Genomic DNA, 16,856 nt, shown 5'->3' on the forward strand with positions numbered 1-16,856 from the left:
AAAAATGCAAAAAAAAAAAAAATAATCAGAAGATTTTTGCAGAAGCTGGAAAATGTAGAAAAATCCAACCTTTAATTTCACTCTAATTTGATACTTTATACCTGATTTTTAAACATTTTCACCAGGGTAGCAAAACGTGTGGAGGGTGCTTTGACTTTTAGGGCTTTTTTTCTAACATTATGTTTAGGTCTGGACGAGAAGACCTAATGTCGATCTTGCCCTTTAAGGGGCGCCTCATAGCTGAGCATAGAAATAAAGCAAACTTAAAAAGCCGGGACACCTCTGCCAAACTCGGCCGTAAACGCAAACGTTTCTGTAGATCCACACCTCCTAGTGCATTGTCCGCTCGACATTCTTGTAAACCGCTGAGATTGCAAAAAAACAAACAAAACAAAAGTGCTAAATACTGTGTAATAACTTAATAACACTCCCCTACCCCACACCCCAGAACAGAACGAACTAATATCCGACGACAGGCCGGACGTCTCCCCCGGCGCGGCGGCTCAGAGCTCAAGCTTCGCCCCGGCGCTCACTCAATCTGCTCGAAGTTGAGCACGTGGCCGTCGAAGTGCGTGAGGACGTGCCTCTCAAAGAGCTGCTGCTGGCAGTTGAGGGGGAACTGCTCGGAGCAGACGGGGCACACCTTCCAGTGGCTCTCCACGTGCTGCTCGAAGCTGCGCTGCTCAAAGTGGGGGGGGAAGATCACCTCGCACAGCGGGCAGCGCTTGTGGACGTCCGTACTGCAAAAAAAAGAAAAGAAGCGTTTATGTCACGTGGAACATGGCCGGGATTGGGAAACAGACGGAAGATGCAGGCTATCCTGGTAAGTTCATAGCAATGCTGTTTAAGGCTTAACACTTTTAATTTGCTGCAAAACCAATATGAAAGTAATATTATACGACTCTCTTCTTTCAGCAGTAACAAACAGCAAGAACTTTTTTGGCACCGTCTTGTCTAAAGGTGTATGACCCTTCACTTCATGTTTCCCAGGATGCATTTCACAGACAAGCCATTTTAGGAGGAAAACTCACCGCTTGTATATATTCAAGCAGGATCCATCCAGCCTTTAAACACTCACAGGTAATGCACTAGTTGGTGGGTAAATCTTTAAACTCTTAAGCTTTAATTTATTTTGAGTTAGTTTGAGCTTCTTCTTAAAAAAAAGGAGCAAATAGCTTCAAAATCAACCCCTCGCTGTTCCAATACAAAGTCATTTCTCTGCTGTTTTTATCCTGTCGTTGAGAGAAACCCATAAACACGATAAAAATCAGAGGTTGAAAACATTTAGGGAAAAACAACGCAGCGAAATGTCTTCAGACACCTTAAACTGCTTCATGATTTCTTTACGACCACAAACCTGAATGTGTTTAATTAAGATTTAAAGCGACAGACCCTTACAATGAGGTGCACGACGATGAAGTGAAAGAAAAACGAGGCATGGCTTTAAAATGTTTAAAGAATTGTAGAAAAACCTTTTTTTTCTGCAGATACAGCTGCAAGCTATCTGGGGTCTCTGCCAGCTTCACACACCCAGAGCAGGAAATTTCAGATTTAATTTAATCCCTCTTTCTGATCTTTTCCGTCTCTCCTCTGGATTTTGGCCCATTCTAATGGGCTCGCCACACGGGTAGCGACGTCGCTCCCTCTCCGTTCACTTCCTGTGGAACTTGTGCGACAATCGTTTGCCTTCCTCCAGCAAGGCGACCGGCGCTACAGCCGTTCATCTGGATCAGCAGTGAGGTCCGCCATCAAATGAGGACGTTCTCAATTATGTCTCCTTGTCTAATCCAGGGTGAACCCGTAGACATAAAAGCAAGATATCGATCAATCCCAGCAAAATCTTCCCGACTCTTATTATTCCTTTATTTAACCAGGAAAAGTCCCATTGAGATTAACAATCTCTTTTTCAAAGGAGTCCTGGCCAAGATAGCGGCAAAAGATTACATTACAAATTACATTACAGTTTACAATAACATCTATCTAAATTACAATTTCATAAAACAGTTACAAACCATAGATCTCATTTCCAAACTTTTGAGAAATCGTTTAAAATGTCCGATCAGAATCAAATCCTTCAACTTCCAGTCTTTCCTCGTCAGTCGCGGCCTGCTTTGACAATATCAAAACGCCTCCAATTTCATAAGCAATCACATTTCTGGAAAAACAAAGCGATCAAAAAGCGTGATCTGAAAAGCTGCCGTCGCGTCCCAGTGTTGGGTTTAAAAACAAGGGCATGCCGCACTTTTCAGGTTTCCATACGTGTCATTATGCGCTACTTTGTGTTGGGTCTGAGACATGAAATCCCAACGAGACACATTCAAGTTTGTGGTTGTAGCACCAAAATGGAACAGTTTAAATGCCTGACCTAAAAATATGTAAACAAAAGTCTGAGCTTCAAAATGAACCCTCTTTTAATCTAACTGCTGTTTTGGCGTGTGTTGCTATTCACGTTCTTGCCTTTCGTCTTTATGTCTGTGAGGTGTAGGCGCTACCTGGAGTCAAAGCAGAAGCTGCTCCTCACTTCGCTGCGTCCGCTGGACTGATGATCACAGGGCGGCTGAGCTCTGTCGCACACCTTCGACAAACATAAAAAAAAAAAAAGTGTTAACGTGGGTCAGTGACGGAGAGCCTCCTGGTGTGTCGCTGCCCTCCTGGAACGGGCTGCTTTTCTCAAGACGACGGCGCTTCAACAGACACAGCACATCACGGCTTTCTCTACTCCTGTCTAATAAAGGCTTCGGGACTTTAAAAAAACAAAAAAAAATCCGAAAGATTAAAAAAAAAGTTTAAGTCTAAATCCCCGAGCGGGCAAATCAATCTCCCGTATCACTCGAGGACAGCTTATGTAGCAAATATCCTGACAGCTGCTAAGCTTTGTTTCGTTTAGATTATTATTTTCATTTGTACAGCTGATGTTCTCTCATTGTGCGAAACGATCACATTTCTGCTCTTCAACAAACGGCTAAATCGGGGAAGAAACTGCGGCTGTGGAGGCTCTCTGTGTGAAAGTACGTCGGCATTTGCCTTAAGATACGCCCCGGCCTCTCTTCATTCATCTCTCCCCTGAGCTCTAAGGGAGTGACGTTAATTACGGCTTTATGCAGATGAACCCAGCGCTGTGTTTTTTTTTATTTAGGGGGAAGCTGTATTTTCCTCCAGTGAGTGATGGAAAAGCCCTCCAGAAACAGAGACGGATCGAGAAATTACGACGGTCCAGACGCTGTGGGGAATTGTGTTCGTTATCTTGCTGCTACGGGGGGGGATAAAAAAAAAAGGGTGTAAAATATATCGTTTTAGAGATCACAAACCCTCCGGGGTAAAAACATCTTACCTTCTGCGCCTCCTCTGCCGGGGCCTCCGCGTTCTCCGGGGGAGTCGTGCAGCGGGAAGGTTGGATGCAGACCACCTCCTGGTCCCAGCCTGGAGCTCCCGGACCGGGGCTGGGTGGAGACGCGGGAGGCGCGCAGGGGGCGGCGCACAGCGGCGCTTCGGGTGGAGGCCGTGAGAGGTGCTCGGGAGACAAGACCACGTCCCCCCGATCTACACAGCCAACAGGGAGGCGTTACGGTCCGGTCGGCAGGGGGGGGAGGAGGTGCGCGGTGAGAGGGGACCGCTCACAGAGGCCCTACCTTTCGACGTCTCGGTGGAGTAGGGATTGCCGTACTGCAGCTCCGCGGGCCTCTGGGGGACGAGTGGTGGCGGGGAGGGGTCCTGGGGGTAGGGCAGGGGGTAGCGCAGCACCATCGTCTGCTTGGCTTCGGCCCCCTGGACGCCAGCCTCCATCTCCCTCTGCCTGCACTTGTAATGCAGGAGTTCCTGGAGAAGAGGAGGGACACGGCCGTCGGCGTCCGCAGCTCTCACCCACGGTCTACAGCAGCCGCGTCTCATCTGACCGTCCACATGTCTGCCGTCTTCCTTACACGGCTTACATGGCGTAACGCAGACGGGTCCTCTGATGACCCGTCTGCCAGGAACACCAGCTGTCCTGACAACACATCCTCCCACCTGAGCCGTGGACCTGTGCAGGTCCTCCAGAGCGGCTGCGTCACTGGAGTGCTAATCACCGTCTGTTTGAACGAGTCGCTTTGAAGCCACCAGCCGCCATATTGGTACTCCCTATTTCCCCCCAGTAACTAGGGAATATGTGCGCTACAGCATCGAATAACGAGGATTTTCTCATGTTCAGGGGGGGCTTAAGACTTTTAAAATGTCAAATGCCATATACTTTTATGTTATGTTCTAAAAATATCATGTACTGAGAAAGTCATGTGCTGAAATATTTAGCATTTTATTCATTTAAATATATATGTTTAACATTTATAAATATATAAATAACAATATACAAAAACATATATTTACATATATGTATACATATATGTATACATATATCTACATATACACATACTTTATATATATATATATATATATATATATATATATATATATATATATATATATATATATATATATATATATATATATATATATATATATATGATATGAATAACATGTAAAATATTTCAGCACATCATTTCCTAGTAGTTGATACTGTTAGTACAACCACTGACTGTAGAATTACCTATGAAACGTTTTCACTCAGCCAGAAAACTGATTGTTGTTGCAACCAATTCCTATGGGATTCTGTGAGAGTAGGGAGTAGCAAGATGGCGGCCAGTGACTTGAGTTTTTCAGTAAAATCAGCACTCCAGTGTATTATATAGCTCAGTGGTACCTGCAGTCAACTATTAACTAGCTATGAAGCTCATACGGCAAAAATTATATCAAGCCGTTAATATTAAAGACAAACTTCATTTAGAATAAGTTTTAGGAGGTTATTAATTGTATTTATCATACTACTGATCGCAGGGACAGAGCAAACAGCAGGGGGCGCTTTAGTCACATTTAGAATGATCTAGTATGCCTTTATTTTCTGCATATAAAAATATCCAGGCTGCTCTTGCACCCCCCCTCCCCTTGCACTACCTGCACACATACCCTAGGGGGCCTGCCTGACTATTTGAGAAGCCCTGATTTATGCACAGATTGAAACACACACGGTAAGATTATATTAACTATTTAGGTGACATCTAAAGACTAATGGCTGCCCTGGATTTATTAGAGTCTATCACAGTAGTCCCATTTACTACATTTTTGTGGCAGTTTTCCATATTTTATTTCCTTTACTGATGCGCATTACATCTCGTTTCTATTATCTTTGTCTGATCATATAAAATACTATCTGGCGGCACTTAGATGTGTTGCTGCTATATGAACTGAAACCCCAGGGCAGAAAAAAAAAAAAGAAAAGAAGAAAGGACTTTAAATTTATAGTTCGGTTTCCCTAAACACTGTTTTTGCCCTTTGTGATCATATCTGAAGCAGGAGCATTAGTACCCTACTCATTACTGTAATGGGTGTCACAGTCTGGCTCCTTAATCTGCTCTTCCACCCGGCACCTCCTTCCTTTCCTTGGCTTTTAAAAACTCCTCCCTGACCTTCTCTCCTGATGACTTCATTAGTGCGCTGCTATCAAGTTTAACATTTAAACCAGGGTTGGGAAGGTGAAACAGACACGTAACGTGGCATTTGCACTGTCTAATGGCACTGTACCGGTGGGCGAGAAGAGGCAGGAATGGCTGTATAAATTAGTTGGTGGGTGGAGGTGCTGCAGGGGAAGGGGGGGGCGGGGTGGGGGGAATTGAATCGGGAGAAAAATGCAGATGTGGCAGAGAAATAAGAGCTAAACTGAAAGAGATGGTCTTATTACTTACGTATGCAACCTTAGCTGTTTGTTCGGTACATGCAGGAACGAGATTACCGTTTCGGAGCACGGCGTTTCTGGAGGAGCTGCAGACACCCACAGCTCAGGTGGGGGGGGGGGGATCTGATGACGGGACAGCTGCTATTTGTTCACACCACAAGTCTGGCCTTTATGGAAGGGGTGCAGGATGCACAGCAACCACGTGGAAGGAGGCATTCGGATCAGATGAGAGCAAAGCTTAACTCTCTGGCCTACACGCAAAACGTTGTGTGTCGCTGCAAATCTGCGCTAAACCCACCATCCCAACATTTACGCACGGTGGTGGCAGCATCAAGCTAAAGGGCGATGCTTTACCTGAGACAGGAAAAAAAAAAAAAAGCTGCTAAAGACGGCCTTGAGATGGTAGCAGAGGGTCACCTAACGAGGTTCTGGGTCAATGCGCCTCTTTGCCAATATGTGCCCTTCATTTTCCAACCCACACTTTGGAGGTATTTCAACGTGTGCGCAGGTTTGAGAAGGAGGAAGGTGTTTCGCGAGGGCCCGGACAAATGAACGAACGAACGAACAGGTTGTACCGGTGGCGTCTTTACCTCCTGCAGCCGCTCCTTGTCCTTCAGCGCCTGGGCCAGGTTCTGCTTCAGCTCGGACACCTCGATGGCTCGCTCCGCCATCTGCACCTGGGGACAGGACATCCACAGCAGAAAATCACTTTAAAGCCACGTGCCATGACCGAAACCGTCCAGCGGAGCGTTACGGGTGGAGTTCCTGGCGGGCTGAGCAAAAAGCTCGCCTTCCCGCTTCCTGTTTGTGTCAACCGTCGAGGGACGGAGGAGCCCGGCGTTGGCGCGCGCAGGTGGGTAGGAGGCCAAAACCTTCGCCCGGCGTTTACCCCGGAGCGTTGTAAAGCGCCCCGGGGGGGGGGGGCTACCGGGAGAACACAGAGCCACGGCCAAAGAAAGCAGCGCTGCGCTCAGGGGAGGATGGAGCGGGTCGTCATAAATCCCTCGCTTTCCGACGGAGCCGACCCTCTGGGATAGTTTACGTCGCTTGCTGCTTGCTCTCCTCTTAATTCACCCCATTTCAAAAGGTCTCAGACCACCACCACCCCCCCCCCCCCACACACACACACACACACACACACAGAGCGGCTCTCATGAGTCCTGTTTCTGCCTTATGTCTATCTGTCTGTCCTGATTTCATCACCCTTAAATTCTGTCTGCTTCTCTGGCTCCTCCCTTCAAATTCTCTTTCATCCGTTCTTTCTCCAGCCCTCCTTTCTTGAATTTACGGCGTATCCCCCCCCCCACACGTCTCTCCATCTCTCTGTATATTCCTCTCCCCCTGTCTCCATCCTCTAAGCTGACTCGTGTAAACAGCCGTAAAGCACCGGGTCCCGCTCCTTGCCTCTCTCTCTCTATCACTTGTTGAGGCTCCGGGCCCATTAAGAGCGGCTCGGAGGGCCCCCGGGCGACCACCTCGGCAGGAGGGACTATATCAAAGTGAAGGGGGAGCTGTATTTACCGCCTTGATAAAAACACACACTCACTCAGCAAGAATGAATGCCGGTCAAGACGTTTGCACACAAAGAGGGGAGAGCTCTGTTGGGTAACGTGCAAACATGGCACGCCAGCGGGTGCAAAACACCTGAAACCCAGCGGATGTCTTTAAAGTAAAAAAAAAAAAAAAACAAAAAAAAAAACATTGAAATTGCTCATTTAAAAAAAAAAAAATCTTTCAGACGTAGAATAATTGTTGTGCCCATATTCATGGAAAATGAGTCAAGGTGAAAGGGAAAAAGTGGATACAATCAGACTACTATTTCCTCGCTCCTACGCAAACGACTAACTAAACTCCGATCTAACTAGTCGGTGTCAGAGACCTCAAAATGAATTCATCTTTTTCCGCAGCAACGACATCCCAAACAGATAATGAGGGAAAACCCATTGAACAAATTAATTCAGTTGGGGGGACATTTTTTTTATTAAGAAATAATTGTAAGCAAATCCCCAGCGGTATGATAACTGTTACCCATAACAAATGCTTTAAAACAAATCAGACTTGGGAACTTTTTTTAAATTTTATTTTTATACTTGACTTTGTAGGTTAATCAGAGTTTACAGGAACTTCCAGCTGGTTAGTCGTAACTTCCAGCTTCCCTGGGGTATAATTATGACGTATAATATAATCTTCTTTTTCAATATTTATCCATTTTTAAAGGTCTGGATAAAAATCAAATTCTATAATTTTTTAGACTCAAGTCAAGACTTTTTATTCTGTGGCATTATTCTGTCCTTTATTTGACAGTAGGCTGGCAGGAAATTGGACTGAGGCCTGCGAACGTGCTCTACCCCCTGCTCCCCCGTCATACAAGTGTTGCTTTGTTTCTGGAGGCGTTCTTTTCACCTGTGGTAACACATCAGGAGGAGGGACTGCCACAAAGTCAACGACTCAACGCAATCTGCAAGGCTTTATTACGTAGATTACCTTTGACCAAATCACTCTGGCTGACCAATGGGATCAGATTATAATGCGTTATGACGAGGACAGAACTGGACATATAATTGGATCTAAAGTGTTTGGGAGATTGGTCTGTGATAAACCAAAGGACAATCAAACACTGCTCTACGTCTGTTACAGTCAGGTTTTAGGAAGCAGCGCAGATCTGCTACTGCTGCCCTAAAAGTTTTAATCGATGTGTTTGAGGTTTGGTGCTGCTCTGATCAACCTATCTATGGTATTCGATGCAGTGGATCCCAGTCAGTTGTTAGGAATTCTTCTCAGAAATGGCTTCTCCAAACAAGCCGTGTCTTGTTTTGCACATTACTTGACTAATGGGATGCAGGGCATTCAGATGGCTGGAGATAGCTCCACCTTCAGGTGTCCCTCAAGGCTCAGTCTTAGGATCGATAATGTTCACAGTCTGCATTATTATTCTGTCAACAAAGTTATCAGATGTCCCCTACCATCTTTATGCAGATGATTCTGTAATAATAATTAGGGCTGGGCAACGATTAAAATATTTAATCGCGATTAATCGCCCTGATTAATCGCGATTAATCGCGATTAATCGCATTGTATTTACAAACTCCAAGAATGAATTCAAAAGTAGTGTAAAGAGCACTTTTATTTTAATGTTCTGCTGCCATATGAACAAAAGTGTTGTAACATTTGTAGCACTTATTTTATACTGGATATTTTCAACCCATCTATTGAATTTAGTGCACTAGTTGATCTTTTCTTCATAAGAGAACAGCAGCACTGCAGCCAAAATATGGCCTTTTTTGACCTGCTGTATATTAGCCACTCCCTAAGCTTGATGTATCATGAAACTGTTGACCTTTTGGGTTTTGTGGTTTTTATTTTATTATTACAATTAAATAATAATAATAATATTATATAAAAATAATAATAATAATAATAATGTTATGTTCAGTGTTTTTTCGCTAGTCCACCTCTTATATATTTCAATCCTTATGTAATTTTGTCTGTGTTGTGTGCACCTGCCTGTTGCTTTAATCCTATAAATTTCCCCGTCGTGGGATAAAAAAAGGATTAGCTAATGTTATCTTATCTTAAATAACACTTTTTAATATATGTACTGGGTTCTTTCAAGGTCTTAATTACATGTTATGTGTGGGCTCCAGTAACATCCATCCATCCATCCACTGATCTACCTGGATGTTCCCTGGAGGACTGAAACGCCTCAGTCAGAGACATCAGTCTGTGGGTCTGTCGGGGCAATGAGAGAAGTTTCGTCTCCTCTCTCCGTTTCTGGGGCTCGACGTTTTCATGTTTTTTCACGTGCTTAGATAAATTTGTTGTGTTTCCACTGAAATGAACCGGCTTTTTACAAAACATACAGCTTGATTTCATTTACGGTATTAAAATAAAGCCAAGCGGTGGTACTTCCTCCGTTCATGTTTTTTCGCTGCTGCGGTCTCTCTCAGCTGTTTGTTTGCTAAGTTTGTGTGAAGCTGAGTGGGCGGGCCAGGCTGAGCCTGCGTGCTGATTGGCTGGCGCCGCTGAGCCATGTAGGAGAGGGGAGGGGGGGCGGGAGAGTGCTGCCGTGACAGCGCGCTGCAGTCAGCGCGCCTGCTGACTGACACTGACTGAAAGCTGACATGCGTTAATGCGCGATAAAATAAATATCGCCGTTAATAGTCTAATGAATTAACGCGAAATTAACGCGTTAACTTGCCCAGCCCTAATAATAATAATAATAATAATAATAATAATAATAATAATAATAAAACTTTATGGATCTCACAATGGAGAAATTCACTTCTGCATCTTAACCCATCACCCTTGGGGAGCAGTGGGCTGCCACTGTGCAGCGCCCGGGGAACAATCAGGGGGTTAAGGGTCTTGCTCAGGGACCCAGAGTGCAGGCTGTGGGGATCGAACCGAGTACTTGCCTCCTTCTCAGAGCGTAAGCGCGCTGCTCTAACCACTTATGCCTTGTGATCAAATGACATTTGGTATTTCTCTGCTCCTCGTGTTGGAACTGAAACAGGAATGAAAGCTTTCAGTTCTTGTGTTCCTGGAAAGCCCCGCGGTCTGAACTGAAGCTGTCAGAACGGTTTTCACTGGAAGCCATCGGCTCTATTTTAAGAAACTGAAAGCGAAAAAAATCCTTCAGACAGTACCTTTAAATCCTAATTACTTACTGCTTTTAATTGTATATGGTCTTAACGACGTAAAACCGCAACAATAACTCCTGCCAGGCCTGGATCTCAACTGGTCCCTTCATGTGGTTAAATAATGGACTGTATTATTGTATTATAATGGAGCGATTAGAAATGGATTATAAACGACTAGATATGAACTGGACCTGTTTGTTTTATAAAGTGGCCTGAAATAACGTTGGACTGGATGTGGTGCCATATAAATAATCTGAATGAAACAGAACTAAATGATTGTTTCCAGGAGGGAGAGATGGACGATTTTTTTGTGTTAAAGTCTCCTGACCCCACTGGAGGGTAGAAGCTCATCATTTGGACCTGAGTTCTAGGTGCTGAACAAACAACCAAGCAACCAGGACCTGAACGCTGGTGTGTTTCTGTTGAATCTTTTGGACATAATAGTTTATTTTAATCCAAAGTGGAGACCAGACAGTTTGCGGTTTATGGGGCGGAAAGGAGCTGCCGTCTTACCCTGAACCGCCCCTCCTCGTCGGCCAGTCGCTGTTTGAGCGTATCATTGATGACGCACTGCTCCCTCCACTTCTCCTCCATCACGGCCAGCTCCGCCTCCACCGACAGCGTCTGCTCCTTCTCCGCCTCCCCGGTGCTCCCGCCCTCCACCTCCAGCAGCTCCCGCTCCCCCGCGCCGCCGTCCCTCACTTCCTCTTCCGTCAGCGCCGCTTCCGCCCCGCTGGCGTCGGCCTCGGCGCGCAGCCTCTCGTCGCTCACCTCCACCCAACTCGCCATCTTCAGGCTCTCCTCGGGAAGGTTCTTCTTCTCCTCCTCCTCCTCCTCCTCCTCCTTTTCGGCGTCTTTGCCTCCGTCGTCCCCGTCTTCCATCTCCTTTTCCTCTGTCAGGGATCTCTCCGTCTGGTTTTCCTCCTCCGCGCCGCCGGGAGCCTCGGCACATGTGGAACGCTCGTTTCTCACTTCGGGGGCGACTGTCACGTCTGCGGCCTCTTGCAGAACCGCAGACGTGGAATTTCCTGCACAGACGGTACATTTAAACGAAGACGCTGCGCTGGCTGAGCTACAGCGGTGCAGCCCTGCGGTTTTAAGGCGGCTGCCCTCAATCAATCAATCAATCAATCAATCAATCAATCAATCAATCAATCAATCAGATAATCATGCAAATCAGAAAACTCTGCAGTTCATTATTTGTAACACTTCTTCCATAACATTTGACTTTCATCCTATTTTGTCACAAAAATCCTCAAATTTCAGTGTGTTTCACTGAAGTTTCATTAGACGGACCAACAGCAAATAGCACGACTGTAAAGCTGAAGGTAAATGCTACGTGGCTAATGAAGGGCCACATGTATTTGTATTCAGCCCCCTGAGTCACTCCTCTGCATGTCTTTTCTGGGGTATGTTCGTAACATTCAACTTTTGGGCCAATCTAATAGATAAATATACTTTGATCCGATCTCTCACGCTTATACGCGTCTTAAAAATCATTAAGGACTTGAACGTGGCACACTGTGCGAGTGCGAAATGACAGTAGGTCCCGCCGCTCCGCTCGATGCTACAGATGCGACAGACACTAATGAACTGGAACAACAAGCCGCGTGTGGGACGGCAATTGTTAGCGGAGTCGGTGAGAAGTGAGAGAGGAGGGACGGGGGACACCGGCGGAAGCGCTGATGGCGGCGCAAGAGAGGACACGAGTCAGACCAGGAACACACTGCAGGATTTTTCCAGAAAATATCAGACACTGCCTGACATTTGTCTCTGGTCCTAATTAAACGGTCCGCCCTCTGATTCACGGCGGACGATAATCAGACAGAGGTAGAGCGGCTCTAATCCCTCCATAGTAGCTCTGGCTGTAGGTTTAAGGTTATGTTGGCGGGAAGTGAACTTCTGTCCCTCCATCAATCTTATCATCCCTGCCAAACATAATGCAAACAGCATCAACACACCAAAACCACGTTTCACACCTAGGGTGGGGACCTTTTGAATGATCAATTCTCCCACTTGAGCCGCGAATCTCTGCAGCTCCTCCAGAGCCGCCGTCGGCTGCTTATCTGACCAGCGCCCTCCGTGTTATGCGTAGGGCTGCACAGTGGAGCGGTTGTTATCACCACTGCTTTGAATGAAGAAGCTCCTGGGTTAAGATGCTTCCTGCTACGGTCCAAAAACATGTCTGGTGGGGAAAACGGAGTCCCAAAAAAGTGAGTGGGCGTCTCTGCGTCGTCCTGCAATGGACTTGCGACCCGTCCAGGGTGTATGACTGACGTATAAGGTGTATAATCCATCCATCCCATAGATAGTTAGGATGTTGTTTTATAATCCCCCCCCCCCCTTCTTTAAACTTCTCCAAAACTTTCTCCCTGTCCCCTTTCATGCGTTCTTTGGCCTTCATGATGCAGTTTGTTCACTAACGTCTGAGAATCTCACCGCACAGCTGCATTTATTCGGATATTAAATAATTTAGTAATAATTTACGGAGTGACTTTTAAAGGCAACTGGCTGCGCTAGATTTTATTTAGGGGCATCAGAGTAAAAGGGGTCTGAATACAAGCACTGGCCACACGCCTTAGGTTTTTATCTGTAAAGCATCTCTTCCTCTGGAATCCTGATAAAATACGTTGAGCTTCCTGTTTCTAATGTGACACGATGTAAAAAGAAAACGGTTGAAGGAGTTTTATAAGGAGCTGTGAGCCTGTGCGTGCCTTCAGTCGGAGACTCTGGACTAGACGCCAGCGGCTCCTGAGTCGTCTCGGTGGACACGTTTTTCTTTGACTCCTGCAGTGAACCAAAACAATTTGCTGACTTTAGGCAGAGGTGGTCAACGAAACGCGTCGTGCGTTTTTTACGCGTCTCAAACACACCGTAGCGACGCCCTGCGGCTCGGCGGTGCTGAGCTTGGCCACCTGCCTGCGGAGCCGCTGACACTCCCGGTACTTCTCCTTGTAGTGCTCGGCGGCCATGTGGAGGCGCAGCTTCAGCTCCTCCACCTCCCTCTGCAGCTCGGCCTCTGCCTCCGACACCACCGTGACGCCGTGCGCCCCGTCGCCGCCCGTTCCAACGCCCTGCGACGCCCAAAAAAAAAAAAAAAAAAAGACGCGGCGATCAAATCAAACATCCACGTGTGATTTGATCCAGGTTGGATGTGAAAACATTCCAGAGCTGCGACACCGACCACCTCCCTGCGAGCGGTGCTCCTCATCCGGTCCAGCTGGCTCTCCATGCGCTGGCACTCGGCCTGGGCGTCGGCCAGGCTGGCGCGGAGCTTGTCGGCCTCGATGCGGGCGCGGTACAGCTCGGTCATGCTGTGGTCGCGGGCGCTGGCCGAGTCCCGCAGCTCCGAGGCGAGCAGGGCGGCCTGCTGCCGCGACGCCTGGAGCTGCTCCTCGGCCTGACGGAGCTGCTCCCGTAAGCGGGCCAGCTCTGCCTGAAAGCATCACACAATATATATTATGATAGATTCTAGTCCCTTTTTTTTTTTTTTTTTCTCTGCTCGGTACGACGTGACGAACACACGGCCGTGACCTTGTCGTGTTTGTGCGCCAGCAGCTCCCTCTCCAGACTGTCTCGCTGGGCGACGCAGACCCTCAGCCTCTCCAGCTCCTCCTGGAACTGAGCGATGGTCACCTCCCGGTTCAGCTCCACCGCCTTCAGCATCTGCAGCTCCGCGCTCAGCTTGGTGTTCTCCAGCTCTGTGCTGCGCAGGTGAGCCTGCGCGGGTGCCGGAGCAGAACGTTCAGACTGGAGTCTGAAACAAACGCCTTGACAGCTTTATGATGTGGAAAAGTCCCTCCCTGTCTCCCCCAGACCTTATAAAGATCTCGCTCATCCTTCTCGTTCTTCAGCTGGCTCTCTAGACTGTCTCGCTCTGCCGTCAGCTTCTTCAAACGGTCCCGGAGACTGCATCGGGGGGGGAGAAAAAAGTCTTTAGTCTCATTGTACAGCAAATAATTAATCCATACTTGCACTGTTGGGCTGCTGTAGTGGTTCCTGGTAGTTTAGGCATCACAGGTGGAACCTTATAGGTTTTTAAATGTTCTGGTTTGGATGTTGGAGTTAATTTAAGAAAAAAAAACCTTAACAACTGATCGGTAAATATGTTCAAACTGAGTTCATGGCAGATGTTTCTGCGCTGCTCAGGCTTTAAACATGGAACCTGCACAAGACGCATGGCAAAGTAACCATTCTGGTCTGATTTAAATGATGAAGATGTTGCAGAAGCAGAACGCCAGAGACCACCCCTCGCCGTACACTGCAAAAACGGCTCTAAAAATAAGTAAAATGTTCTTAAAATTTGTGTTTTTGTCCTAGATTAGAGCAGGTGAATAGTATTATCTGCCAATGGAATGAGTGCTTTGACCCCTAAAATAAGATAATTAGATATACTGCACTTGAAATAAGATGATGGAGATCAGTTGTTCCTATTTTAAGTGCAAAAATCTTATTCTATTGGCAGATCATCTTATTTACCTACTCAAATCAAGGAAAAATACACAAATTTTAAGAGCATTTTACTCGTACCCGTCTGCACGGCGTGGTCGCCTCTTAACTATCTAGTTCCATCTAAGGGTTCTGGCCTCACCAGTCCAACTCCGTCTCCTTCTGAAGACCCCGCTGGTTGACGCCCAGCAGGTCCTCCTCCAGCTGGCGAACTCGGTCTTTGGCCTCCGTCAGCCTCCTCCGTACCTCCTCCCTCTCGTCTGAGAGTCCCTGCGACGAGCGCAGCAGCTCCTGAGAGGCAACGGGGCAGCCGAGCAGAGCAGCAGCTTAGACTTAATTTGTAATCAGGTAGCTCGTTAAGCAATTAATCAGTTAAGGGACTAGTGCGCATGGCTACATTTGTCTTAAATCAGGGGTGTCAAACTCATTTTGGTTTAGGGGCCACATACAGCTTAATCTGATCTCAAGAGGGCCACACGAGTAAACTCATTGCAAGATTAAATAGAACTAATAAAAGTGAACCTGTTGTTGATTTTTATATTAAATGAATTTCACTTTTACATAATGCATTATGAATAACCTCAGCGTTTTTAAGAAAAGTATGTGCAATTTCAACAATACTTTTACTCAGTTAAACATTTACTTGTGCATTATGCATAAGAACTGATCACAGTGATTGTACAATGTTGAAAAACATTTATTCAAATTTTTTGGAACTTAAAAACACTGTCCTGCATGACAAAATACATCAAACAGATAGAAATTAAGAAATGATTTCAAATCAATTTTCCACATCTGAAGCTTAGTGCTACCATCTGCTGATTAAAACACAGACAATATAGGAACTGCAGATTTTCAATTAAACGAAGTACATGTTTTTTTTTCAATAATTGTTTTATCATTCTCTTCCTTTTATCTCCTCTTTCACCTTTTCTGTTTTTTCTTGTTCTTCCTTTCCTCTCCTACTTTCCCATTGTAGTGTCCATATCATTTGAGATATTCCCCACATGAATCATAATAAAACTATTTACATTCATAAATCAAGCGGAGCACTATGGCAAAAGCAGTACTGCTCCACTTGTGAAAGTCAAATCTGATGAGCTCTTTTTGGCATTAAGTATGCCGTATGTTTGACACCCCTGTCTTAAACACTTTCAACACTGATGAAACCAGGCTTAGATTAGTTTAGGATTCCTAGAAAAATAAATAAATAAATATAAATATATCTGTACATTCCGGTACAATATTATTATTTTTTTTTTTACTTCAAATTGTGAAACAACACAACGGTAAAGAGCTATTTCGTAATTTTTTTTACCCTCTGAATTGACTGCTATGAGCCCCATTTAAAAAATCTGGAGGCCGCACGTTTTCTCCCTCTCTCAAACCCCCTTTCCTGTCAGCCTACTGAGTGAAAAACGAGCCACTGGTGCCGTAAAAACCCAGAAAAAGAGTGAAACACCCCTCCACCCCACGTTCTGATCTAGCAGATTAAATATAAAGAATGCCATTTAAAGACAAATGAAATGTCTATTTTACCAGAAACACAGATGCTCAGGTTTAAGGTAATGCTACAAGGAAAGTATTACTTTAAATATGCCCCCAATAAATTTAGTGCCTGTGAATAAAGGCAATTAGTTTCTGTTGAATCTACTTTTTTTTGGAAACGCTTTAAACCCTTAAATCCTGCTTTTTAGCATTTTCTTCACAAGGCTTCTTTTCTCCATCTTCCTGCTGAGCTGCCGTTCAACATGAATTCCCCCTCCGGGTATTTGTAAAGCTCAAATCTTATCACTCGCAGATCATCGGTTACAAATTACGATGCGTGGGAGCCTTTTTAATAGACGGCAAACCTAACCTGAGCACAGGGAGGCTGGATCATGACCTGCTTTACCGGTTTTTCCATACTTTGTCACCTCGCGACCACAAACTTTGACGTGTTTCGCTGGAATTCGACAGCACACGCCAACAAAGTCGCACGTGACTGTAAAGTAGAGGGAAAATGA

General features: G+C 45.8%; 1 protein-coding gene across 1 annotated transcript in view; it reads right to left on the reverse strand.

Annotated features, from left to right (window-relative positions):
* The window catches only part of tax1bp1a (Tax1 (human T-cell leukemia virus type I) binding protein 1a), a 34,501-nt gene continuing 17,645 nt past the window's right edge, over nt 1-16,856 (reverse strand). Inside the window, exons 7-18 of the mRNA XM_012874245.3 lie at nt 14,993-15,141; nt 14,220-14,310; nt 13,936-14,121; nt 13,586-13,837; nt 13,275-13,475; nt 13,116-13,188; nt 10,915-11,429; nt 6,352-6,438; nt 3,630-3,816; nt 3,332-3,540; nt 2,493-2,575; nt 1-740 (exon numbers count right to left, since the gene is read on the reverse strand). Coding sequence (XP_012729699.2) covers nt 530-740; nt 2,493-2,575; nt 3,332-3,540; nt 3,630-3,816; nt 6,352-6,438; nt 10,915-11,429; nt 13,116-13,188; nt 13,275-13,475; nt 13,586-13,837; nt 13,936-14,121; nt 14,220-14,310; nt 14,993-15,141 — 2,244 coding nt within the window. The 3' untranslated portion in view covers nt 1-529. The remainder of the gene's footprint in view (nt 741-2,492; nt 2,576-3,331; nt 3,541-3,629; nt 3,817-6,351; nt 6,439-10,914; nt 11,430-13,115; nt 13,189-13,274; nt 13,476-13,585; nt 13,838-13,935; nt 14,122-14,219; nt 14,311-14,992; nt 15,142-16,856) is intronic.

The sequence above is a fragment of the Fundulus heteroclitus genome, chromosome 13 (genome assembly GCF_011125445.2).
Source record: "Fundulus heteroclitus isolate FHET01 chromosome 13, MU-UCD_Fhet_4.1, whole genome shotgun sequence".
Classification (NCBI taxonomy): domain Eukaryota; kingdom Metazoa; phylum Chordata; class Actinopteri; order Cyprinodontiformes; family Fundulidae; genus Fundulus; species Fundulus heteroclitus.